Here is a 26,977-nt window from a genome sequence, read left to right as displayed (position 1 = left end):
AAGTAATGAACTTCAATTTTAATATAACACTAATTTAGAACTATGGTTTAATAATTTCTATTTCAAACTATTAAAATCCCAAGAGTATTCCAAGTGAAATGTTTAAAACAATAAAATATTTTTGTTAGATTTATTGTCAGCAGTTAAATCGTCCTGAAAAATAAAATATTATTATAGTACTTTTTGAAAGAGATGTTGCGTTTTACAGCTATAAACAAATATTTTTTTTTGGGTTCGGGTCCCAATGACGGCATTTCGTAGTAGTTAAACGTTGTAATTTCGATACATTATAGTCGTTAAATATATCAGAAAAAGTAATATAAAGTTATTAAAAAACTTTATCAAGTTTTTAACAACAAAAATCTATAAAATTGTTTAAAAGTTTTCTAATTTTTATTGATACTGAAATATTTGATAATTTAAATATTTATATTAACTATACTGAATATTTATTTTGTCCTAGACAAGTTATGAAATTGAAGTTTATTATTAATAAGTTATGATGAATATATGAGTCTTTATCTTTGTGCTAAAAAAGTTAAAAAATGCAGGAAAACTTTTGTCTCGAATGAAAAAAATTGCATACACATTACTTCAAAAGAAGTATGCAAATTTACAGCCTGGCGATAAAGTTGCTTTAGTGTTTCCAAATAGTGAACCTATTAACTTTATGTGCACATTGTACGGTTGTCTACTCGCTCAAATTGTCCCTGTGGTTGTTGAAGTTCCTATGAGCTCTAACGTGAGTTGTAGAAACTTTTTATTTAGATAAACAAATTAAAAGTTAAAAAATTAAAGTAATTTTATTTAGAAATAAGCTCAAAGATTTAAAAAATATTTAAATTATTAAATAGTATTTTGAGGATTTTGGAAAATAAATAAGCTAGAGCCATGTAGTTAAGGTTTTATTCTGCATATCTACTGCCTGGAAAGCTCTGCTTTTGTTCTAAACTTCTATGCTCTGAAAAATTGATATTAATTCTGTCTCAGAAATCTTTGTAACAAGTCGTAACGAATTTCTAAACCTTTAACAGATACTGAGAGAGCATATATATTCATGTTTATCATGAAGGTTTTTTATGTCTACTTTTTATAATTTTCGGTATGAAATTTTGTCAATATAATCTATTTTTGTTTATCATCTCCATCATGTTCCCTGTAATAAACTTAAGACAAATAAGTTTTAGCTAGTCTACCGAGCTTTACGGCTGGATTATTCTCAAGTTCCTTATCAATTTATTAGATCTAGTTATTTTTGTAAAAAGTGTGTGTAGGATATATTTTAAAAATAACTTTATTAAGTTAAGTTTTTAAATAGTTTTTTTTAACTCTTTGTTTATGGTTGTACTGTTTTAAAATATATTAATACTTAAATAATATATAAAGTACTGTAAAAAAGTTAGTCATAGCTTAAGTTATGAATTAGTTACAAAAAGTAATAATAAGTTTTTATGAAGTTTTGACTAAAAGAAAACTTAGACCAAGCTAAATTTATTAACTTCAATTTTTTTTAGTATAGTGGCCGGCAGCTTGTTTTTGTCTATTTTATAGAATTATGACACAAAGTTTAGTAATGAAATTAAAATGAAATTTATACAGCAGTACTTATTATTCATTGCTTAATCAATACCAAATCTAAATTTAATAAAAGTAAACTTTTATATTTAATTTAAATAAAAATTAAGCGTGTCAGGCCCACCGACTGTGAATAATTTTTTACCAAATCTGAATTTATTATAAAGTTTAAAGTTATTGTAAATCATTTCTATTAAAAAATTGCACAGGATCCTGGAAGTGCAAGATTAGGATTTTTATTAAGTAATTGTGGAGTAAAAACTGCCTTGACATCAGAGTCTTGTTTTAAATTACTACCTAAAAATGAGAAGGGAGAAATTCATCATCTAAAAGGTTTTTTTGTTTTTTAAATTTTTGTATTTTTTCCTCAGCTCTTAAAAATTTTTTGAGTCTCTGATTTGTAAAGCAAAGATTTGAGTAAAAAAATTTGAAAAACGTAAGAAAATATCATTAGAATCAGTTGCATAATGTTCAATAAAATAAAATAAAAGCGAATCTATTTTACCTATGAAAATTAATTAAAGTATTTAATTTAATTTATCAACAGTAGAAAAGTTAAAATTAAATAGAATTTTTTCTTGTTTTTTTTTATTACAAATATATAAATGTCTTCAATTCTGTACAGCGACTTTTAATTTTATTATTTTTTATACAAAGTAATTGTATTGATAAGTTAACATTGTTTTTATTTTTGTTGAAAAAAAAAAACAAAAAGAGTCGGTATAAAAGTTTACTTAAAAAATGCAATTAGTGATTAAAACTATTTAAATTAGTTGTTTAAGCAGAAGTGCAACAAAGTTTGATTTCTAAATAAAGTTATAAATTTAATTTTGTTTAATTTAAATTTTAAAACTATTGATCCTAAGGTTGGCCAAAGCTTAACTGGATTTTAACAACATCACGTCATCTGTCCAAGCCGCCGTCTAATTGGGAAGCGACAGCGCCTTCAGGTGGCAACTCCTTATTGTACATCGAGTATAGAACTGTCAAGCACGGCTCTGTTGTTGGTGTAACTCATACTAGAGAGGTGATCCAAAAACACTGCACGTCAGTTGTTATTTAAATTATCAAACACAAGTTACAAAAAAATCAAAAAAAAATATCTAAGTTATTCTTGTTTTAAATAAATGATTGTAAAAATTTTTTCTAATTTTGTATTTATTCCGGCAATGAGAATATTATTTACAAATATTATTTTTCCTAGTTATTTTAGTTAATACTGGTTTTATTTTCACATCACATCTATAGTTTTATTTTGCTAATTGAAGAAGCTGCTTTTGATTTGTAAGTAATTAATACGATCGTAATTTCGAGTTAAAATATGTTTTAAAAGTAATTTATCGACCGTATAGGATAATTTTAAAAACTAAGTTTTTATTGTTTATATTGATCTTTAATTGTTTACTACAGTGTTTTATTTTAGGACAATTATAACTTCTCTGTAGTTAATTTTTTTTATTGTTCCAATTATAATTATTAACCTATATCTTAGCTTAAATTTTATTTACCAGAGGTTTTGTGCATTGTCTAGTATCTATAAAACTGTAAATTAAGAATACATTAGTTATTTTATTAGAATAAATTTTTAAATGTAAACATAAATGCTTTTAGACTATATTTGTTTAGCTTTGTTTATTTTGTTGACTTAATAGTTTTGTTAATATTCAAATTTGTTTTACTCATTTATTTATAGTGTTTTTATTAAAACAATTATAGAGCACTTGTATCAGCACTTAGTTATAACAAATCTGATGTGTTAGTGAATTTACTGGATTTCAAAAAAGGTTTTGGCCTCATGCACGGTTTTATGGTGGTAAGTTGAAATTTTTACATAGTTTTTAATACTTATTTACTTTATTTTAATCTAAGTATAAAATACCGTTTTTTTTTAATTTGGTACAGTATTATAAAGTTGTGTAAAATATATATAAAGAACGACAATTTTATGTGACAAACAAATAACAATAACTTTATTTTCTAGCTTTAAGATGCTTTGTATAAGTTTTTAGAGTACTCTGTACAAAACTTGAATGTAAAAATAACTTTGTAAGATCTAACATGATTTTAAAAGTTTTCTATACAGAATGTATTCTTTTAAAACAGAATAATTTTAAGTGTTTCTGAAATAACATTACTCTATCGAGTATTTAAATTAAAATCTTAACATATTTAAAAAAAAACAGGAAACTTATTAAAAACTTATCTTAAGTTTAATTTAAAGATTTTTTCTTTTTCAAAAGGCATTTAAAATCAGTTCTTTTACATTGTATAAAACTTCATAAGCTAATGTTGCTTTACAGAAGAAGTATTTTTAAAACTTTGAGTTTAAACGTTTTATTGGATATATATTATGCTCTTACGTACTAGCTTTTATACTTGAAAAATACGTTCAACTCTTTATTTTTTCATTATAATTGATAGCAAACATTTTTATAATTTTTAATTAATCTGTAAAAAACACTGTTAGATACTCTAAAACCCTTAGCAAAAAAGTTTAAGTTTTAATCTTCAGCATTGTCTGTTAATAGTTTTTAATTTACATATATTTTTGTTTTTGAAATGAAAAACATCAACAGAGTGTGTTTATGGGCATGCATGTGTACAGTATTCCATATTCCCTAATGAAGATTAATCCTATATCCTGGATGCAAATTGTTACCAAGTATCAAGGTTAACTTACTGATATAACTACAATACGCTTTATTAAAAAGTAACTCACTTTACATGTAAAAATTTGGTAAAAAGCATTTTTTTAGATACTACGAAACGTTTTATATACTTTTTAGTAAGTTAAAGAAATGGATTGGTTGTAAATGAACTTAAGTAAAACTTTTAGCTTACAGTTTTTTTTAACAGCATCAATAGTTCTTGCAAAATCAAGGGATCTTCATTGGACACTTTCTGTTAATAGTAAGCAAATTAACAACGTAGATATGAAAACTGTTAGAATGATGCTCATTTCAGATGGAGCTAATCCATGTAAGTTTATTTAGTAAAAACTAGTTTTTAAAAGTTGTATAACCCTTGAATAGATACGATCACTCAAAAATTTAACCTTAATCTATTTTTGCTAGAAAGTTAATACTGTTAAAAAAGTTAGTAATAATCTAATCGCTACTTTTTTTTTGGTTTTTTGAAATTGAATACTTTTTAAAACATCTAATAGTAAAATATTACTTTTAGGGTCAATAGGAGCTTGTGAATTGTTTGTAATGGAACATGAAAAAAGAAATTTAGACAAAAAAGTTGTGTGTCCGTGTAGTTGGTCTCCAGAAGCTCTCACAGTTGCAGTTAGAAGGTTTTTATTGTTTTGTTTATTGTTACTTTTTAATATCTTAATCGCTTCAACCTTAATATAAATAATTTTTAAGTAATAAAAAGCTTTTAAAGTATATACTGTATAATAGGGTCCGCGTAATAAAAGAAAAAACAAGCTTCAAAAACTGTAAATAACTCAATAAAAGTCAGACTATTATAAATAATCATAAATATTTTATGTTTTAAATCAAATTAAGAGCACTATTCAAAATATTTATACAAAAATTCTGAATTTTATTTGTTTTTCACAGGTTGTTTTTAAGCTAAAAATATGTCGCAGGTTTTATACTCTGTATTAGGGTGGGCAACGTAAGATCCGTGGTCTCGCGACATAATTTTAACTTGAAAACAACTTGTGCAAAAGAAATACTTAAGCTTTTTAAAAGATACATTTAAAACGTGCTTTTAATATGTTTTTCAGTAAAAAGTAAATTTCATTAAATGATGATTATGTTATAATTAGTGATGTACCGGACCCGGATCCGAACTTTTTTTTCAAATTAGAATCCGGCCGGAACCGGATCCGGACTTTTTTTTCAAATTAGAATCCGGCCGGAACCGGATCCGGACTTTTTTTTTCAAATTAGAGTCCGGGCGGAACCGGATCCGGACTTTTTTTTCAAATTAGGATCCGGCCGGATCCGGATATCAGACAAAAATGGCAATATCCGGCCGAACCCGGACCCGGATAGTGAATCCGGTACATCACTAGAATAAACTAGCCTGAGTCAGAATGAGGTTTTTAAAAACTAAAAAAAAAAAAGAACTTTAATCTAATAATAAGTAGAACAGTTAGTCACAAGGTTTACAAATTTAGGTGTTATTTACAATTAAAAATCTGAAATCAAGTACTTGAACAAAATACACTAGAAATTTACAAAATATTGAAAACTGGATCAGCTCAAACTCATTCAAAATCTAAAAGAAAACTAGCCTGAGTATTTATATAAAACTAAACTAGCCTGAGGCAGTCCAACATTTTTTAAAATTCCCAAAAATTTTCAAACTAGCTGGGTTTTCACTGTTTAAGTCAATAAAACTAGCTAGAGTGAGTATAAACAAGCCTGAGTCAGAATGAGGTTTTTCAAAACTGAGAAATTACTTTAATCTAATAATCAGTAGAACAGCTAGCAAAAGTTGACAATTTGGTAGTAAATTTGTGGACTATATGTGGTACACTTAACTTAGTACTACCCATCATAATTAAATCCTACCTTATTTAATTAATATCTAACAAATACTAAATTCTAACTGAGACTACTTTCTAAAATTAGACACGACAGTTTTGAGTGATGAATCTTTTATATAAAACACAACAAGAAATACTAGCATATACAAAATTATCAATTACTTTGGTAACACTTTAAAAACTGGAAGCTATTTAAATCTATATCAAAAGACTTAAAACAATAAACTAAAAATTAAATAAAACTTTTAGTAAACAAGAAACTGTAAAATTTTTAATAAACTATTAAACTATAAACCTGGATTAAATATTTAAACAATTAAACACCTGTTGAAATATTAACTTTTAAAACAAAACACTACTTACAATAAGCATTCACAAAAACGTTCAAGATATTTTGTTGCTTCAAGCTACACACCAAACTAACTAACTGATTACATATAAACTGCCTGTCATGTTCTGATGTTTTGTTGCATCAGTATTTAGTTTGAAACATTTCGTCATATGATTCTCATTGGCTTGTACATTCAACCGTTTTAACTCTAAATATTCTCTGAGCTCAACTTTAAACAATAAATAATGCAAGTATTCATTCCAAAGTTTTCAATTTTACAACATATGTAAGAGTTTCATTTCATTAAATGTTTATTTCATAGTTTAAATGTAAACAAATGTAAATTAGTCACGTGTACAAAATGAGCCAACCACGGTAGGTGTTTGATTTTAACTGACGAAAATAACTCTTATTTATTTACTCAGGGTTTGTTTTAAAAAAAATACTTTTCAGTATGCTCTTTTTTACTAACTAGATCCGGGTCCGGACTTTTTTTTCAAATTAGAATCCGGCCGGAACCGGACCCGGACTTATTTTTCAAATTAGAATCCGGCCGGAACCGGATCCGGACTTTTTTTCTAATTAGAATCCGGCTGGATCCGGATATCAGACAAAAATGGCAATATCCGGCCGGACCCGGATAGTGAGTCCGGTACATCACTAGTTATAACTAAACTTTTAATGAGTTTTATACAGTACAATTTTTAAAATAGTTTTTTTTTGGTAGATATTGGCTGCCGATTAAAAAAATTGTCTACCCCTCAGGAGTATGTAACTATTAAATAGTTATACTTATTTATAATAGTAATAAATACTTCTCAACAAGTCTTTAAGTAATAAATTAAAATTAGCAATAAATGTATGTAATATTGCTAAGCAAATAAAAAATTGATTGAAAGGAACATTTTACTCCATAAAATCTTAATATTTATTAAAGATAAAAATCAAAGAAATATACGATCCTCTAAACGCAGAAAAGTTGTTTGAAAAACATTAAATTAAGTAATATTCTTTACTGCTATTTCTAATTATTATTTTATATTGTTTTTGGCTATTGCAATGTAAAGTAAGGTAGAATATGGTTTACTATTAAACATTAACAGTTTTGAGTTAAAAAGATACTAAAAAGTACATAAATTGATCGCTTTGTTGAAATAAAAACTTAATTTAGACCAGGAACAGACGCATTGAAAACTGCAATTTCACTTTCACATCTTTCATACAATATTGTTAAGGAAGAAACTAGTGGAAATCCTTCAGTTGTTTTACAAGACTGCGGTAATATACTGCCAACTAGTAAGTTTCTGCCTATAAGCTACAATAACCATACAAAAATTTTCGTCAAAAAATGTTCGTGTTTGTTAATGAAGTGATTTTTAAATGTATGTTACACATTTATTACTCAAATTATATTATTAAATTAAAAATCATCAACTAATTTTGTAAAATTTAATATTGTTTTTAAAGAAAGTTTGTTAATATTTAAAAACTAGTATATACTTCGAAATAATAAAGTTTTATTTTAACCAGCCTCTGCAGCAGTTGTGTGTACTAATGACAGCAGTTTGTGTAAAACTGATCAAGTCGGAGAGATTTTACTGACCTCACAAAACAAAAATGACATAACTGTTGAAAGAAATGTTTATGGTTTGTCTAATATATACTTTTTATTTAAATTAAGGATATTTTATTTCCAATTAATTCTTAATGCTAAAATTCATCTAAGAATTTAATTTAGCGGTCATCATTTATGTACAAGTATATATTTTACAGGTTTTCTACGCGTCAAGCTAATTTAAGCTAGATCAGTTTTTAGGAAATTATGGCAAAGCGTTAAAATTTTTCGATTAAAAATATCTGAATTTTTAAAAAGTCTCTGAAATAATTTTTTAAGTAGATTATTAGATTTCGTATTTCTTTTTGTATAACCATTTGGTTTATGTACCCTTAATTTTACTAAAACTAAGAAAAATTATTAAGCTTTTAGAATTTGTAATTACAAATGCTTTAAAGTTTCTGAATTAAAAAATAAGTTTGAGAACAATTTTCCTTTGATTAAAAAAAAGAATTAATCTATAAATAAAAAAATGTTTTTTTGTTTGCAAAAAGTAGGGATTAGTCAGTTTCTTACTTTAAAATTGACGCATTCAGGAATTATTTGCCAAGAGGCGAGTATTATTAAGTGAGTGTATCAGTGTTGCTGTAGTTTAAGTTCTTTAACAAGCTTAAGATTGAGTGAGTTAGCACTCTGAAAGTAAAATGTTTACTTTGTCTGTAAAGTAACAATTCAAGGTCCGACAACTCAAATTCTAAAAGGTTTTATAATCCTCTGCTATTATAGTATTGTCTGATAACACCTTGTTAAGCTCTGGATTACTTGTACGAGTATGCCTATTAATAATTGACGTCTTTTCAGCCGATTGTGCACGCCTAGCGTGCTTAGAAACTAGCTTCGTGAGGCTAGAGGCCGAAAGTGTCTCATTTTTTTTACTAGTAGTACTTATAGCTCATTAAGAATTAAATGTCTTATTAGAGACTAAATAGACAGGAGTTATTTAAACTTAAACTAGTGTTATAATAGTCTTATAATAGAACTTAATATATAGTTTTGATATAAGCTAGTTAGTACTTATTTGACTTAGTCTTTAGTGATTTAATATATAATTTGTTATAGACTAGAAAGTAGATATATAATTTAGCTTTGGTGATCTTAATGTATAGCTTACTATATAATCTTAATGAAAAAACAAAACAATATACTAGCACTAAAAATATAAAATTTACTTATCTGCCTTCTACCGATATTATATTATAAAAAATATAATATTATTATATAAAAAATAGCTAGTCAGCACTCACTTTAAATTAAAATTATAAATAAAGCGATACAAAAGAACACTCACACACGTGCAAGTCAGAGCTCGACGGTTTGCTTGTACGGCACTTTTCAATAGTATTATTAGCGTTTGTTTTCAGTTCTCAGTGATTCTTACTGAAGCCAGAGCGAGTTAGGACCTGAAGTGTATAAAACGTTTAAAAATCAGCTTTGGTTGAGAAATTTATATTTGAGAAACAGTTGTCAAAAAAACAATGAAAGCTGGAAAACAGATGGTAATAGATATACACTTGCTTAAGTTTTTCGTCGGTTCTTACAGAGGTCAAATGACCCACAATAGAAGTATAATGCTCGAAAAAATAGTTGGTTTTAAGCGACCAACGAAAGACAAAAAGTGTACAGAAATATAATTGCTTTCGTTTCTCAGCGGTTTTTATTGAAGTCAGTTGACTACAATATAAGTGCAATGCTTTGAGAAACAGTCGCCAAAAACAATGAAAGCTGAAAGCGTATAAAAGCTAAAATATAATCTAGGTTACGTTGACAACTAGACCGAAACACGTTCTGGTAAACGTTTTTTTAGGAATCGTTTGTTACTAAGTCAAAAAATACATGCTTCTAAAAAAGTGAAGTCTTGTTCACAAGGAATCAAAAAGTGCCTGCTAAAACAAAAAAGCGTTTGCTTAGAGTGTAACTAATTGTAATTAATTTCGCCAACAGTAATAGTCATCCAGAACAAAAAATGAAATGAACTTGCAAGTCTAAAGCGCACTTGCTTTAAACAAAAACCTGCGACGCTTAACTACGACGGAAGTTTTAACATTTTATGTTTTTTTGTTTAAATTTTATTGTTTTACGCCGTTTCACTGCAGAGCAGCTCATCAGACACAAATAAAGCTGTAAAAATAAATACAGAGCGATGAACTAAAATAAAACTAAAAATAAAATTAAAATATTACTAACCACTAATATTTTGTTAATAAAAATAAAACATAGGTAAGCCTTTATATTAGTATTTGGTTAATTTGAGTTATTGTTTAAGTGGTGTAATATACATATCTATAACAATAAAAAGATAAAAAATTTAAGTTAATTGGGACAAAATTAAACAACTATGTTTCTTATACTAAGCTTTGAAAAATTTAAATATTAAGGTTTGGTAGGAAAGTTTTTTTTAATGGCTTTTTTCTGAAAAGGCTGTAAGTCAAGGCAAAAACATATAAACAATACAAAAATAGACATTACAAAAAAAAAAAAAGTTAAAACAAAATCAATTTAGTAAATGCGATAATATTAAAAAAAAACCATAAAAAATGAACTTAAAATATTTCCTAGGGAATTGTTGACACTGTGTAACTAGTTTATTTAGGATTTTTTTTAGCATTTGCTATGTATACTCGTTCCAAGTAGCATTATGAGCTCTTTAAGTTTTGTTTTAATTTGTTTAATTATTTTTTGTCTTTTTCATCTAATTTTCATAAGTATTTGGCAGTTTTAACATTCTAATCAAGAATATTCAAAAAAGTGCCATTTTCAAGCCGAGCTCGGCTTTGTATAGAATTACGCTACAGTAGTCTCTCTTCTAAGTCTATTGGAGAACAAGCAGACTGTGCTTACAGTTTGATCATACCAATTCAACCATCGAATCACAAACTTTCGGTAGACTGAGACCTGGGGCTCGTTCAGATTGAGACTCGTCAGTCAGCCGCAACCGAAAAACTTCCAGTCGTTAACCTACAAACAGTTTATGATATTTTATCACGAAGCAAGCGTTTGCTGGCATTGAATGGCAGGTATCACTAAGCTGGTATTTGCTGGGTGACTTTAGGATTGTCTTTTGCAGCGCATCGTTTAAAACATTGTCCACGTGGCAAGACAGCAAGTACGCTCGTATTAAATATCCCAACTTGAAATTGTCTCACGGCATTTAAAAGTCAAGGCTTAGGCATTGTAGACTTTCGCCGATGTTTTCTTTAATCAAACTCAAATTATTTTATACTTTACTGGGACCATAAACTTTTAAAATAACTTGAAATTGAAAAAAAATGATTCAAAAAATATTCATAATAAAAGTCTACACCTTTATAACTAATTAATAGGCTACATCGTTTCACCGGATTATAAGGCAACCAACCAACCAAAATAGTTTAGGAACAACTATCAGTAAAATTCAAGGCATGTCAGTCTAAAATAGCAAAGTTTCGCGTAGAAACTCTAATTTTTATAAGAAATTTATGATTTAAACAGGTTAAACACTAAGTTTGAGTGTAAGTCTGACTAAACTTTGTGTAGTTGTTGTATAAAACTTAAAGATAAAGAGTTTTAATAATTCATTAAAAGCTTTTAAATAGTAGTCAACTAGTTGTTTTAAAAGGATCTCATTACTATGGTTTGAAAGGAATGTCAGATAAAACATTCTGTTGCAAGTTAAAAGATGAACATGATGATAGAAGATTTATTAGAACTGGTCTTGTTGGTTACATTGCACCTGTTAGTTTTTTGATTTATTTAATGCTTGCATTTTATTTTTGTAGCTCTGTCTGACATAGATATAGTTTATTCTATATCATCAAAATATTTACATAAAATACCGTACCCAGTAAGTTAAAATATATAAAGTAAGTTAATAAATGATAACGAGAACTAAAATAACATTATTGGAACGGGTGTAATGAAATGGGAACCGCTCAGTTCCAACCCGGCACAATTCCCACCCGATCAAATTCAAGGGTTAGGATTGAGGGTAACAGTGATAATAAAAAGTAAATTAGTTAACTAAGATTTTTATAATTAAAAAAAATATATAAATTGATTGGGATTTGTACGCTGGTGGGAATAGTAAGTATACCAATAAAACTACACAAATTTTCAAGACACACATCAAGTTATATGATAGTAATATAACTTGATTGTTTTAAAAACCTAATAAATACACTTTTAAAGTTTCGTTATATTCATCATGCAACAATTTGCCATACATTCACTGTTCATTTGTAGTATATATTTTAAAAACAAAAAAAAATCATTTTATAGCTAATTTCTTCAGTGTACAGTGTTCTACTTATTTTTGCTTAAAGTTTAACATGTTTGGCAGTATAAATTGTTATTGTGTTTTATTATATATAAACCAGTTTAGCTCATAAAATGTTGCTTATATTTTTATATTTCAGTAACGTGATATGATGTTGTAGTATTTATGATCTAAATAAACTTTTTTTATAAAGAACGGCAGAATGATGGTAACTGGAAAAGTTGACGGTATAATCAGAATATCCGGTAAAAATCACAATGCCGACGATCTTGTTGCCACTGTGCTTGCTATTAATTTTGTCAGAATAATACACAAGGGAAGGTTAGACAATTGTAAACTAATTTAAATTAAGTTTTAAAATTATCTAGTTTATAGTTTATACAAACTTAAACTGATATATCATTAGACATGTAAAAATAAGTTTATCAGCTCTTCATATTTTTTTGTTTAAAGTCTATAACGTTTAAAATATTAAAATTGTCAAAGTTTGTGTTTTTATAGTATGCTTTCAATAAGAATTACTAGATCTTATCTAATATTGTTAGGATTGCTGTTTTTTCTGTACCGGTGTTAAGAGATGAGAGGCTGGTTATTATCGTCGAGCAGAAACAAAATTGCAGCGAAGAAGATTGTTTTAAATGGATGAGCTCAGTTATTCAGGTAAGTATTTTTACTATTGTAAAGTGAATTCAAGTTAATTAAAAAAAATAATTAAAAACCAAATTGTTTACTTAATACAATACTCAATTCTGTCGATTATTATTTGAAGCTTTTAAAAAAAACACAGGCGATGGATACAGTGCACGGTGTTGGGGTTTATTGCTTATCACTTGTTTCACCAAATGGAATACCTCGAAACCCGTTGGGTGGAATTCATTTGACAGAAACCAGATGTCGATTTTTGGAAGGTAATCTGAAGCCTAGGAATATTCTCATGTCTCCACATCAGTGTATTTTAAATTTGCCAAAGCCTCGTACTAAGCACAACGATATCGGTTTGTGAAAAAATTCTCCTATACAAAAAAAGTTTAAAATTTAAGTACCTAAGTTTATATACCAATAGTAATGAAAAGTAACAAATTTATAGTTTTATCAGCATAATGATTTATTTATAATTAAATTGCAATCGTATAGTCAAGTAGAAACTTAAATTTAACCCTGTATTTAGGGAGCCGTTTGTTAATCCATATAATTAAAGTTTAAGCAATCAAAAGAAGTAAAATGTTTACTTAATTATGTAAGATTATTTTTTTTCGAACTTATTTTTTCTTGTTCATAAAAATATTTAATAGCATACGCAAACTTAGTCGTGATAGTTCTAAGTTAATGTTAAAGTTTTATTCGTGTCAAAGTTACAAAAAATAGATTAAATTTTGACAGGGTGCCGATCTACATAATTCTCTATTTTCAATGTGGTTGTATAAAATATATTCTTGTTTATTAATAAATATATATCCTTTAAGAGATGGGTTATATTGTTCTTTTGAGACTTAGTTTTAATAATTTATATTATTTAGATTGTTGGTGTCACTGACTATACAAAAATACAGTAATTTCCTCTTGAGTACGTACTTTGAACTCATCCTAAAAGTGCGTACTAATAGTTTATACTATACATAACTATTTTTTAATTTCAATGCAAAGTACTACTTAGGTCATGTATATATTTTAAAATTACTTTCATTCCACTTAATTTTTAAAATTACTGATTTGAATTTTTTTTTGATTTTCCACAATATTTTGAAAAACTTTATAAATAAAAAACTATATAGTTTTGTATTTCAAATTACTCAAAGTATTTTTTTAATGCTAATATCATATTTTCTTATTGGTTAATGGCTACACTATCTTATTAGTTCACAGTAAATGCAAAAATATTTTAAACTTGTATTGGCTTCATATTATCTTATTAAAGTTAGTTTGTTGGCCACTTTAAATACATTATGATTATGCTACACAAGGAGTTCGTGCTAATTTTGAGATAGTAAAAAGAAAAGTTAACAAGTATTTCTCTCAAACAGTGACGTACACCACAAACACTAGTTTTTGTAGCATTGTATAATTATAAACACATATAAGTTATATTGTCCTTTTCAAGGGGATGCGTCGATTCGATGAAGTATAACTGAGAATTGATTTGCTGACACCAATTATATAACATCGTTGCATTCTAAGAATGATAACGAAATTTTTCAAGTGCCAACGTCCTACTACTGACTTTTGGCACATATACTTATGATAAATCAACTATGGATAAGAACTTTTAGTTTAACCTAAGTATAAGTCCGTTTGTAAAGACGTTGATTTGCGTGTATTCAGTTTTGAAGTTTTTTGTAATTGTATTTGGTTAAATAAAACTCTTGATCACAAGAATTTTAGAATTATTAATAATAATGTTTTAATACTAAATATTTTTCCAAAAAACAAATGTTGTAGATAAAGCATTTATAAACTGTTATCTAAAGTTAACTTTGTAGCATTTCAATACTCATAAACATATATACAATTGTTAATCATTTTATTTTAAGCTACTTCTAAAGTGACTATTAATTGCCTGTAAATTTAGTTAAGATAAAAAAACTGTAATTATTTGAAAATTTTTGATAATAATACTTAAAATGTTATCAAATACTAAGTATTGTTATAACGTGTGTCTTTACAAAGTTGTTTTACTTACTTGTGAAATAAGAAATATGTTATCTTTCAAAATAAGTGACTTATAAGTACTATATTTGACATCAAAACTTAAAGGTTAAAAATAAGTAGTAATGTTTTATTGTTAAAAATACAACCCAACAAACAATGAATAAGCAAGTAAAGAATAGACGAATAATAATATTTTCCGCATTCTGACTTTTATAGTAAGACAAAGTGATAAAAAGCCAATAAATGTTTGTCTTTTTTAAAGCTGACACCTTAGTTCTACGTTACATAGTTCACAATACAAAGTACAGCGGTTTTTGATATTTTATTAAAAAAAAATTAAATACTTAAGTTTTTTAAATTTGATTTAGGTAGTTCACCCTAGAAAAGTGTACGTCAATATTTAGTGTAAAGTTTAGATTTGTAGCTGACTGTAAAAGTTTTATTTCCTTCATATATTATCCACTCAGCATATGGTAGTAAGTCTATATAACAAATTATTTTTTCTAAAAATCTGATAAGCAGTTTTTGCAAAAATTAACTTAAGGTTTTGTAGTTACTGTAATAATTGGTGTGTGTTAATACTCGAAGTATACACTTTCATTCTTTAAAGTGTAAACAACCTTTTGTAGGACCTGCTTCAATACTACAAGGGCAAGTAGTTAAAGGAGTAAGATTAGCAGAAGCTTGTGGAATGACAACTAATATGTCTCACGATGATACACTTCAATACAGTGGTACTAATATAAGCAAAAAAAGGGAATATCTTGCTGAAATACTGAAATGGAGGGCATCTAACACACCTGATCATGTTTTATATAACATTTGCAATAACAAGGTTTCTAGTAAATTAGTTCTTATCTCTAACTGACAATTTATTTTTTTTATAGTTTTTGAATTGAATTAAAAAGTAATTATTTGAATAGTACACCACAAATAAAATATAATTAAGTGTCAGTTTTACCTTGTCTTATAAGACGAATAAGTTTTATTTTACAATAATTATAAAATGCTTTAAATCTACTTTTTTATATTGTACTAACTTTTATTTTTTGATACGTTTGTATTTATAAAAAAATGATTATTCTATTTATAAGTCAAATTTGAAATTATAATTCAATGGGTTTTATTGGAAGTAAAAGGAGGTAAGTAAGGATAGTAAACGTTTATATAGTCTGGGTTGATTCCGCTTGCGCTTAGTTGAATGTAGTTATACTATATTATTTAATAATGAAATGTTGATAAGTTTTAGAATGTATATTATTTACAAAAACTTCTTTAAGTAATAAATACAAAAAGCACTACTGTAATAGAACACTACACGAATTGATTCCTTGTTCAGGTATATTTATATTTTCACTATAACAACTTTCTGTATGCATAATTTTTTAAGGCATATGTATAAATTTTTTAAAATTTTGTATCAACTAGATCAGGGTTTCCCAAATTTTTTCACAAGGTCCCCTTTAAAGAAATAAAAAAGCTATGGCCGACAAAACATCTCAAAAAAGTATCCTTAAATAAACCTAATTTTTTTAGCGCATCACCATCAACTTCGAAATGTCTATTATAAGTTTAAAAACTACCCTTAAATACACCTGAAACCTTTTTTTTGCTCTTCATCATCAACTTCAGAATATCTAGTGTAAGTTTGAAACTATGACCTCATGCCCCCTAAACTTCTGTAATTGCCCATAAAAGAGCTATATGAACCACTTTTGGAAACCGTGATACTACTAAGATCAAAAAGAATCTTTATGTTATAAGTGGGTGTGCTAGAACATCAAACAGTTTATGTTTAATTGGTATTGAACATAACAAAAACTACATGCGTTGCATAGTTACTCACATCTTTCAATATAGATTTTAGATTATCTCATAGTAAAATCATTACATTTATAATACTACTGTATGTTAATAATTGCGTTTTTAGTTAACTTCTATTAAGTAAAACATTACAAAAATATGTTTTTAGGTTGTTAAAATTTTAAGGATAAATTATACATATCCTCTTGCATGGTCTTCTTAAGTATCCTACTTTTATAATCTATATTACAATGTTTCATAATTATTTTGATACATAAGTAAAAAGTTTACATCTTATTGCTTGTATGAAGCAATTCTTCTATTTTCTTAAAAGTTTGATTGGAATCTGTTACAATTATTCGATTATAACATTATTATAGGGTCAAATTAGCAATTCAGTTACTTGTGCCCAACTTCACAAACGAGCAGATAAAGTTTCTCAACTACTTTTTAACGAATTTTCTACAGGTAGTTTAGATAGATTTTAAAATTATATATTTAAACTTAAAGGTCAATTGTTTTGATTTATTTGATAGTAATTAACAAAATTAAAAAGAGTAATTTTATTTTTAAAATATTTAGTTTTAAATTTCAAAATTTTAATTACATAAACTATTTATTTTACAAAAATTATTTATTTTACAAAAATACTAAAGTTTTTATTTATATAGGTTGAAAAAGTTTTCATTTTTAGAGTGTAAAAAGTTTTAATTTCAACATTTAAAATACTGTCAACGCTTACTGTCATTAAAGTTTTATTCGTCTATTTATTTTTAGGGGATGTTTGTTGTGTATTATTACCACCAAGCATTGAAATGATTCAGTGTTTCTACGCTTGCTTGTTTGCTGGATTAGTACCAGTTTTAGTAAAGCCTCCTGATGCAAAAAATAAAAGAAATACATTAAGTCACTTAAACTTGGTACTTGAAGTAAGTTTAAATCTTTAAAAGTTGTAGCATAATTAAACTTATCAAAACAAATTTAAGTACTACCAAATTCGTAAAAAAAAGCAATCAGTTAGAGTTAATTTGAGCATTATACCTGAGTGTTCCATGTTAGTTTTTTTTTTGTTTTGAAGTAATAGCAAATTTTATTTTTGTATACAATTGTATTCGAAGTAATTATTTTCGAAGGAATTTGTACTCCCTATTACATAATCACGCGTCGCTTCTGCTTATATTGTTTCTGAGTTATACTAATGCAATGACAAATATTTAGAATAGTTAGTATAAAATATGTAACATCTGCATTAAGAAATCTTTCATAAACTAAAACATTAAATTTATAGAGTCCTACTTAAAATTAAACACTATGTACTTTATTTTGATTATAAAATCAATTTATTGTTGTACAAAAATTTTAATACAATATTATATTTCAAAAAGTTTTACTCGTAGGAGTCAAATTTTTAGATATAATATTTTGGCACAATAAATATCCTCGTTTATAAGTTTTTTGTATTAGAAATTAACAATTAAGTTTTTAGTTTTGTTTAATTTAGCATTATCTAAGTTAATTTTTTTACCAGATTTAACTCATATAAAGGTTGGAGTAGTACTAGATTATTTTAAACAGGCATCAAAAGCATCTGTTATATTAACATCATCGAGTTTGATTCGTGTTCTTAAATCTAAAGACTGTCAGCAAATGCAACTGCCAACACTTGTAGATATGGATGAAACTCCGCGCAAAAAGCTAGTAAATTACACGCCACCTACTAACGAATTAATTGCTTATATTGACTACAATGTAAATTCATATCATTTTGTTGCTGGAATGAAAGTAAGTTGATACCTTGATGTTTCTTATTAAATTTAAATAAAACTTGTCTTTAATCACATAGAACTAAATGTATATAAAAAATATGTCAAAAAACCTTCAAAGGTTTTATATAAACTCACTATTTTTGTTTGAAATACTTTCAATCCGACCTCAGCAAGCAAATAAAAAAATTGTTTGCTTGCTAAAGACGGTTTAAAAGTGCTTTTTCGTTGAAAGTTATCTGCTATGTAAAAACTAAGGGTATAAAAAGTATAATTTATAAAACAATACAAATGCATCAAAAAAAAGCAGAAGTGAAACAGCGATTTAAGCGCAAAAAAATACTAAAACTCAGGCTGGTTACTAATTATATAGTTTTTAATTCAAATAAGTTAATGTGTTTGTTGAGACTAGCAATTAGCGCCGTATAGCTATAATATACTTATTATCAGATAAACAAAATCAAAGTATTTTTTTGTAATTATATGTAGATTTTGCAACAAAATCTTCAGCAACAAATTAACTTTTTTTGTTTTCTTAAAAAAATCATATACATTCTTCAACTTAATGGTAAGAAGACATTACACAAAATTTATTTTGATAAAATTTATTTAAATGCTAACTTACACCCATAAGGGCTCATAAGCTACATTTATTCTTAGAAATTGAATTAAAGTGCATTTAAAACATTCAAATAAGCATAAATAAAGACTAAAGCTTCTTACAAATTATATTATATCTCAAAAAAAAAACAGATAATATAAATAAATTTAAAGTTTTAATCAAACTTAAAAATATTACATATATTGCTTCTAAATATTTGTTTAACAATTTTAGTAACTATTTTTGTATAATTTTTTTACTGTTGTTTAAAGCATTTTTAAGTACTCGTCATATTTTATTTAGTAGTATTACTAAGTATATTCATTTTAAGCTTAAATTAAACTAAAATAATAATTTCCATGTAAGAAAAGTTCGAAAGTTAATCTAAAGTATAAGTTAAAGTCTTCGTTACCTAGTATATAAAGCAGTTTTACGATTAAAATATAGGGAAAAATGAGTAAAAACAAATTTTGAGAAAGGAATGGTTATTTTTCACTATTATTATTTTTATCAAATGACACTACAAAACTCAATAATATTTTTATATAATTAATTTTTTTGATTTTGCATGTGGCAACCATTTTGACATAGCTTTTATCGGTCTATCAATAAGGCTCTATACCAGGGTTTCCCGAACTATTTTTCAAAACGCCCTCTTAAAGAAAATTAAAAAAGCTATGGCCCCCTCTGACAAGATTTCTTAAAAAATTACCATCATAAACACCTAAGACCTTTTTTTGCTCTTCATCATCAAATCCAGAATATCTAGGAAATCCAAATTACGACCTCATGGCCTCCTGTGACCATTTTGCTGCTTATTGCCCACTTTTGGAAACCCTGTTCTATACTGATTGATTGTTACTATGTTTAGAATTGTCAGTTATGCCTTATAAGATGACGTTTCGTAATAGTAAAATAACATAAAACTATTTTGTTAATTTTATTAAAATCCACAATTATTTAAACTTGTGAATACTGTAAAATTTTGTTTTGATCATTTGGCAAAAGTAGTTATCAACTTTCTTATTATGTTTTTTATTCCAAGTTTTTCATCTATTAAAATAAAGTTTAATAGTTAAATAAAAATACTAATGGTTACATAAACTAAACTAATGATGCATATTTTTTTTGCTACAGGCTAGATAGTAGCTTAATTATTTTATTTGTAACTTTAAGTAATTTAACATAATGTATATTAAAAATAGCAGTGTGTGAATTTAGTTCATACCTTAGCATTTTATTTTATTTCTCAATAAACTTTATTTGTGTTAAAATCATACATCTTTTATTTTTCTTTAAAATGTTGTTGCAGATGTCTCATAATGGAGCTGTGAGATTATGCAGGTCAATAAAACTTCAATGTGAGTTCTACCCATCAAGGTCGGTGGCTTTATGTATGCAACCATACAATGGAATGGGTATTGCACTATGGTGTCTTAGTGGGTTAGTTTACTTAAATAACTCATTTTTTAAGCTAATTTTCTGTTTCATATTTTTAACAACTGTTTTAGCTTTAACTACGCTTGAAACTTACAGTTCGTAAGAAAGTATTTGAAAATTCATAATTTACATTATTCAATTTATCTCATTTTTTTTAGGTTTAGCTTAGTTCCTAGATTAAAAATTTAAAAACAGTTAGAGAGTTTTTTTTTTAATTGTTTTAACGAAGGAAAGATATACATTTAATAATTAAGTTCTATATGAATAACGGACAATTTTCCTCGTAAAACTTGCTAACTGGCCAAAAAATAATAAAAAGTTTTCCGCAGGCCACAACTATTCAAAATAGTTTTAGTAATTAAAAAAATAACTAAAATCAAAATGTGATAAAATAAACTATAATACAGAACCTGTAAATTCTAATCATTAAATAAATATTTGAATTGTAAGTTTATACCACATAATTTTAGAAATTAATTTAGAAAAGTATTTTATTAGCTGAAAGATACATTGTTGGCTGCAGTTTGTCGACCCCTGCTTTCGTGCAAAGTTAAAAACTCAACAATTTTTAAAACTGAAGTTTAAAACAAATGCAGTAATAATTAAATTTAAGGCCAATATTTATTTAAGTGTGCACAGAATTTAAACAATTTTTCTAAAAACAGGCCTATTTTTTTTTTTTTTTCTGAGAAGAGTTCTTTATTAATTTTATCGTATTGTTTACTAACAAATTATATTTAAATATGGAATATTAAATTTTTTATTAAAACTTATAGTTTTATGCAGCCTACATTCGTTTTCTGTACGAAATCAATTCATTTTAACAAACACCTGACAATATTAAATTTTTCATAAATTGTTCAACTATAAAAAATAAAGAACAATGATCAGTGACAAAAATTTAAATTTATAAATTTAGTTTGTAATGATTTTTTTTTATATTTAAATTCTTTTTAGCATATACTCGGGACACCAATCTATACTACTACCACCTTCAGAAGTTGAGAATAATGCAGAAGTCTTTTTGCAAATGCTAAGTCAGCATAAATGCAGAGATGTATTTATTAATTACAATGTAATGAAAATTTGTGTGGATCAGTTAGCACCTCAAATACCGCATTTAAAAGTTTGTTTTTTTATTTTAAAAACTGAAACTCTATTATTTTAGTTTCTTATATTATAATGACTTAGTTTGTACTAACTAAATTAATTTTTATAATGTTTAAGTATAGTTTATACTATGCATAGTTGTTTAGAATTATTTTAAAGCACTTAAACTGTATATCATTAATTCCTTAAATATTATTTCACTAATAATTTTTGTATGTTAATCATTCAAGTAGTTTAAAATGTTCTTAATAACAATAGTTTAACATTTACTTTTATACATTTCAGTAAATAGCAACTGAGTTTAACTTATACTGAATAACTGTTTAGTTTTTTTTCATATACAATTTTAGCAGTCTTACTGAAGTCTTAATCCAATAAAATCTTACCTTATTTCTTTTTTTTAGTGTAAAATATTTTACGACAATTATTTTTTTTCTTTAAAATATTTTTAGTTTTGTTAAAAACTTTTATTCATTAAAATAGCAACGAGGAATATCTTTATCACAAGTACGAACTTTGGTAGTGGTGACTGAGGAAAGACCTAGGGTTCAACTTTCTTCAAACTTTACTAAACTATTTAGAGATCTTCAACTAATGCCTCGAGTTCTTTCTACTTCATTTGGATGTTCAGTTAATCCAGCTATTTGCTTACAGGTTTTTAACAATATGCTTTAGGTTACGTTCCGAATTTAATGTACTAAATACTTTAATATTCCTTACAAATATATATTTTACAAGTAAATAGTTTAAAATACTTGAAATATTTTCGCAGTCGTGTCATCTTTAGATATTATACTAACACATGTTTCTATGTTTTGGTGTAATGAAGAAAAAAATACTGTACAGTTTGTTATTATTATATATTCCAGTGAACTTGATTCGCTAGGATCTTTTGTTAACAAACGCTTAAACTTATATTTTGAATAGTTTTATATATACATATATATAAGATGTAATGTTAAAAGGCGTTAAATCCTGGAGATCCTGATAAGCTAAGCTTATCGGAATATATACCACAGATGTTTTTGTGTAAAAACTTTATTCCAACTAACGGCGTTTCACTGCTCTCAAATAAATTTAAAAACAGATCTACGGAGTCTCAAAAAAGCTTTTTTGAGACTCCGTAGATCTGTTCTTAAATTTATTATATATATATATATTAAGGTGCTGATTTTTACAGCTTCTTTTGATTTTCCATCTGGAAAAAATTTTATGTTTCGGAAATATCATAAAAACACTCTATCATACAAATATCATACAAAGATTTAGATGATTTGAAATAACTTTCACCTTGACACCAACCGATTTTATAAAAACCAGCCCAATGCAAAATGTATGGAATCCAAAAATGCGTCCTTGTAATTTTTAGCTGATTTTTTTTTGCATATGACAATTATCACAAAAACACATTATTCTCAAATTATGACGGTTTGAAAAAAAAGTTTTATGGAGGCGCATCTTCAGGGTTCGTGCGCGTCAGACTAAGTCAGGCTAAATCAGGTTTTTTTGAAAAAAGTTGAAAAACGTCAGGCTAAATCAGTTTTTTATCTAAAAATTTGAGAATCTCAGTTTTTCTCACTTCAAATGCTTAAAAATTTTTGATTAAAAATAATTGAGAAATCTTTTTAAGATCAAATTGAGATGTGAATATATTTCTTAATAAAGACTTAGTTATTAAAGACAAAATCCGTCAGTATTTGTTAGAATAAATGCTTAAAACATTTTGTTGAATCTCTAAAAAAAATTTCAGAATTTTCATTGTTTTATTTTTTTTTCGTCTTAAACTGTAAACAATGTGTTTTTGTGTTAGTTGCCCCATGTAAAAAATTCCAGCTTAAAACTCTAAGGTCGCATTTTTTGATACCCATACATTTTGCATTGAGGTGGTTATTATAAAATCGGTTGGTGCCAAGGTGAAAGTTTTTTTAAGTCTTCTAAAACTTTGTACAAGGTTTTTTTATGATATTTCAAAAACATTTTTTTTTGCCAGAATCTCAAAAGTAGCTGAAAAAATAAGCATGCTTATATATATATATATATATATATATTTATTTATTTATTTATTTATTTATTTATTATTTATTTATTTATTTATTATATAATATTTATTATATATATATATATATATGAATATATTTATTTAATTATATAAAAACTATAATTTAAACAGCTGTTACACACATTGAAATGTAAAATTTCATGTGATCGTCAGTAAGTTACAGTTTATTATAATAGTGAACAGAAATTTCGATTTTAGAATTTTTTATAATAATTATGACGTAGTAATGGTACAGTTTATTGTACGATTAGTTGAATTTGAAATACGCTGTGGATGTTATTCTATGCTTTTTAGGAAAGTTTAAAACGGTTATTTTGGAAAAATGTTTTAAGCTATTAGAAAAATTTTTTAGGCTGTTGGGAAAAATGTTATAAAATGCTATAAAATACTCGTGTTTGCCGCTTCGATTTTATTTTGTTTTAATATTTAGTTGGTTTTAATTTTGTTAAAAAAGTATTTTTGATAATGGATGCATATGTTTTGTCTTTCGCTTTTCTTGTTTAGTGTTACGTTCTTATCTGATTTTTCGATTTCTATTTTTTCTAAGTTACAAAGTTTGCAGCCGAATTTAGTATTGAATTTTAATTTTGTCCTGTTTAATATTTCCCATTTAATTTTGTGGTCTGTATTGTTATCTTTTAAGTTCCATATGTAATTCGCTAGTTCTGTTGTGTGTCTTTTGTTAATATTGTTGAATGATGATTTGTGGTTTCTGTATCTTTGTTTATCCCTTTAAATAACGAATGCCTAGTGTCAAATATAATTTATAAAGCAACAGTAACATCAAATAAAACAACAAAGCAGTATATAGGGTCGACAGGAAATACCTTTAAACAAAGATACAGAAACCACAAATCATCATTCAACAATATTAACAAAAGACACACAACAGAACTAGCGAATTACATATGGAACTTAAAAGATAACAATACAGACCACAAAATTAAATGGGAAATATTAAACAGGACAAAATTAAAATTCAATACTAAATTCGGCTGCAAACTTTGTAACTTAGAAAAAATAGAAATCGAAAAATCAGATAAGAACGTAACACTAAACAAGAAAAGCGAAAGACAAAACATATGCATCCATTATCACAAATACTTTTTTAACAAAATTAAAACCAACTAAATATTAAAACAAAATAAAATCGAAGCGGCAAACACGAGTATTTTATAGCATTTTATAACATTTTTCCCAACAGCCTAAAAAATTTTTCTAATAGCTTAAAACATTTTTCCAAAATAACCGTTTTAAACTTTCCTAAAAAGCATAGAATAACATCCACAGCGTATTTCAAATTCAACTAATCGTACAATAAACTGTACCATTACTACGTCATGATTATTATAAAAAATTCTAAAATCGAAATTTCTGTTCACTATTATAATAAACTGTAACTTACTGACGATCACATGAAATTTTACATTTCAATGTGTGAAACAGCTGTTTAAATTATAGTTTTTATATAATTAAATAAATATTAAGCTCCAATTTGATTTGTCGAGCACTATCGATCAGAACTTTGTATAAAACCTTTAATTATATATGAATATACATATATTATTAGATTTTTAAATTTTTGCTCAATAGTGCTCGACAACTTAATTGATGTTAAATATTTTTTTGATTATATATAAACAACACTTTTATACGGGTAGCTGTCTAAATTGTACGAGCGTACGAAATTGCACGAAGATACTTTTGCACGAGGGCATAAAATTGAACAAAAATACTTTTGCACGAAGGTTCACTTTTGAACGAAGACACTTTTGCACGGATATTATTATTTTTTTTAAATTATTTTACTAATTTATTTTTTTTAACACGGTTACTCCTAACCCTTACCTGAGGTCAGTAACTTTTTTTATTATTAAATAAATTATTAAATTTATTTTTATTCATTAAAGAATACCAATATTAAGTTCACCTAATTATGCATTTTTCATTAAAATTTGAATAATTAAAGTTTATTTATTTTTTTACGCATCAATAAGTTCAGATTCACATTACTGCCAATGTCTAAATGTTGTTTACTTTTTTGAATTTATTTGACAAGGTCAGCTAACGCTCACCGAAACCAGGTAAAAAACCAAAGCAGTACATAAACATTTGTTTTATTATTATTAAATTAAATTTATTTTTTTCTATTTGTTTTATATTTTTTCTGTATTTTTTACTCTAGTGCAAAAATGTAACTCGTGAAAAATTAACCCTTGGAGCAAAATCGTCTTGTGCAATTTTGAGCCCTCGTGCAAATTTGGCTTCGTGCAATTTCGTTCTCGTGCAATTTAGTAACCTCGTGCAATTTTATCTTTGTGCAATTTAGACTCGTTCCCGTTTTATACAGCTGTTCCGTACTTAGCTTACTGCACGAAAACCTTCATTATAACTTATAAAAATTTTAAATTGTAAATTTCTGTTAAACATGTTTAATAAACTTAAGCTTTACTGAGGAGTATATGAGATAGAAATATCTCATATACGAAACAGCTGTATAAAACTGTTGTTAATTATATAATTAAATAGATATATGTATATATATACATATTTTATAATTTAATATAAAATATTTTATGGTGCCTATTTTTAAAGCTTCTTTTGATTTTTCAGCTAGAAAAAGTTTTTTGTTTCGGAAATATCATAAAAATACTCTGTACAAAATTTTAGATGGTTTAAATAAATTTTTACCTTGGCACCAACCGGTTTTCTAAAAACCACCCCAATGCAAAATTTATGGGATACGAAAATTGTGACCTTGGAGTCTTAAGCTCAATTTTTTTATATTTAAAACGATTTAAAAAAAGTTTTATGGTGGAATTTCTTAATTTTATGTAATGTATCTTTTAGTTTTTTTTTTGAATTTCCAATTTTTTTTCTAAAAACAAGAAATTCTACCATAAAACTTTCTTTAATTCGTTTTTAATTGTTCACAGTGTGTTTGTGTGACAATTAGCCACATATAAAAAATTGAGCTTAAAACTCTAAGGTCGCAGTTTTCGGATCCCATACATTTTGCATTGTGGTGGTTTTTAGAAAATTGGTTCGTGCCAAGGTAAAAGTTTCTTAAAATCATCTAAAATTTTGTACAGATAGTTTTTATGATATTTCCGAAACATAATTTTTTCCAGCTGGAAAATCAAAAATAGCTGTAAAAGTAAGCACCCTAATACATATATGTATATGATGTAAAAGGGTTTATTTCAAGATGTAAAACTTGAAGAACTCGAGTTTCGTGCTTATGCACTGATCAACTTCTAAACAAGTTCAAAATA

The 26,977-nt window shown here is 26.3% G+C and overlaps 1 protein-coding gene across 1 annotated transcript in view; it reads left to right on the top strand.

Annotated features, from left to right (window-relative positions):
- The window catches only part of LOC145835612 (disco-interacting protein 2 homolog C-like), a 61,423-nt gene that overhangs the window by 22,179 nt on the left and 12,267 nt on the right, over nt 1-26,977 (top strand). The window contains exons 13-32 of the mRNA XM_082943285.1: nt 552-742; nt 1,785-1,908; nt 2,442-2,622; nt 3,292-3,388; nt 4,152-4,245; nt 4,432-4,554; nt 4,759-4,873; nt 7,585-7,709; nt 7,944-8,060; nt 11,624-11,739; nt 12,474-12,601; nt 12,826-12,940; nt 13,068-13,275; nt 15,556-15,761; nt 17,110-17,197; nt 17,507-17,658; nt 18,305-18,511; nt 20,406-20,536; nt 21,491-21,659; nt 22,127-22,297. Of these exons, the coding sequence (XP_082799411.1) occupies nt 552-742; nt 1,785-1,908; nt 2,442-2,622; nt 3,292-3,388; nt 4,152-4,245; nt 4,432-4,554; nt 4,759-4,873; nt 7,585-7,709; nt 7,944-8,060; nt 11,624-11,739; nt 12,474-12,601; nt 12,826-12,940; nt 13,068-13,275; nt 15,556-15,761; nt 17,110-17,197; nt 17,507-17,658; nt 18,305-18,511; nt 20,406-20,536; nt 21,491-21,659; nt 22,127-22,297 (2,858 nt within the window). The remainder of the gene's footprint in view (nt 1-551; nt 743-1,784; nt 1,909-2,441; nt 2,623-3,291; nt 3,389-4,151; nt 4,246-4,431; nt 4,555-4,758; nt 4,874-7,584; nt 7,710-7,943; nt 8,061-11,623; nt 11,740-12,473; nt 12,602-12,825; nt 12,941-13,067; nt 13,276-15,555; nt 15,762-17,109; nt 17,198-17,506; nt 17,659-18,304; nt 18,512-20,405; nt 20,537-21,490; nt 21,660-22,126; nt 22,298-26,977) is intronic.

Source organism: Thalia democratica, chromosome 5 (genome assembly GCF_965202585.1).
Source record: "Thalia democratica chromosome 5, ktThaDemo2.hap1.1, whole genome shotgun sequence".
NCBI classification, from domain to species: Eukaryota; Metazoa; Chordata; class Thaliacea; order Salpida; family Salpidae; genus Thalia; species Thalia democratica.
The sequence above is the reverse complement of the archived record's forward strand: the minus strand, read 5'-3'. Positions and strand labels throughout refer to the sequence as shown.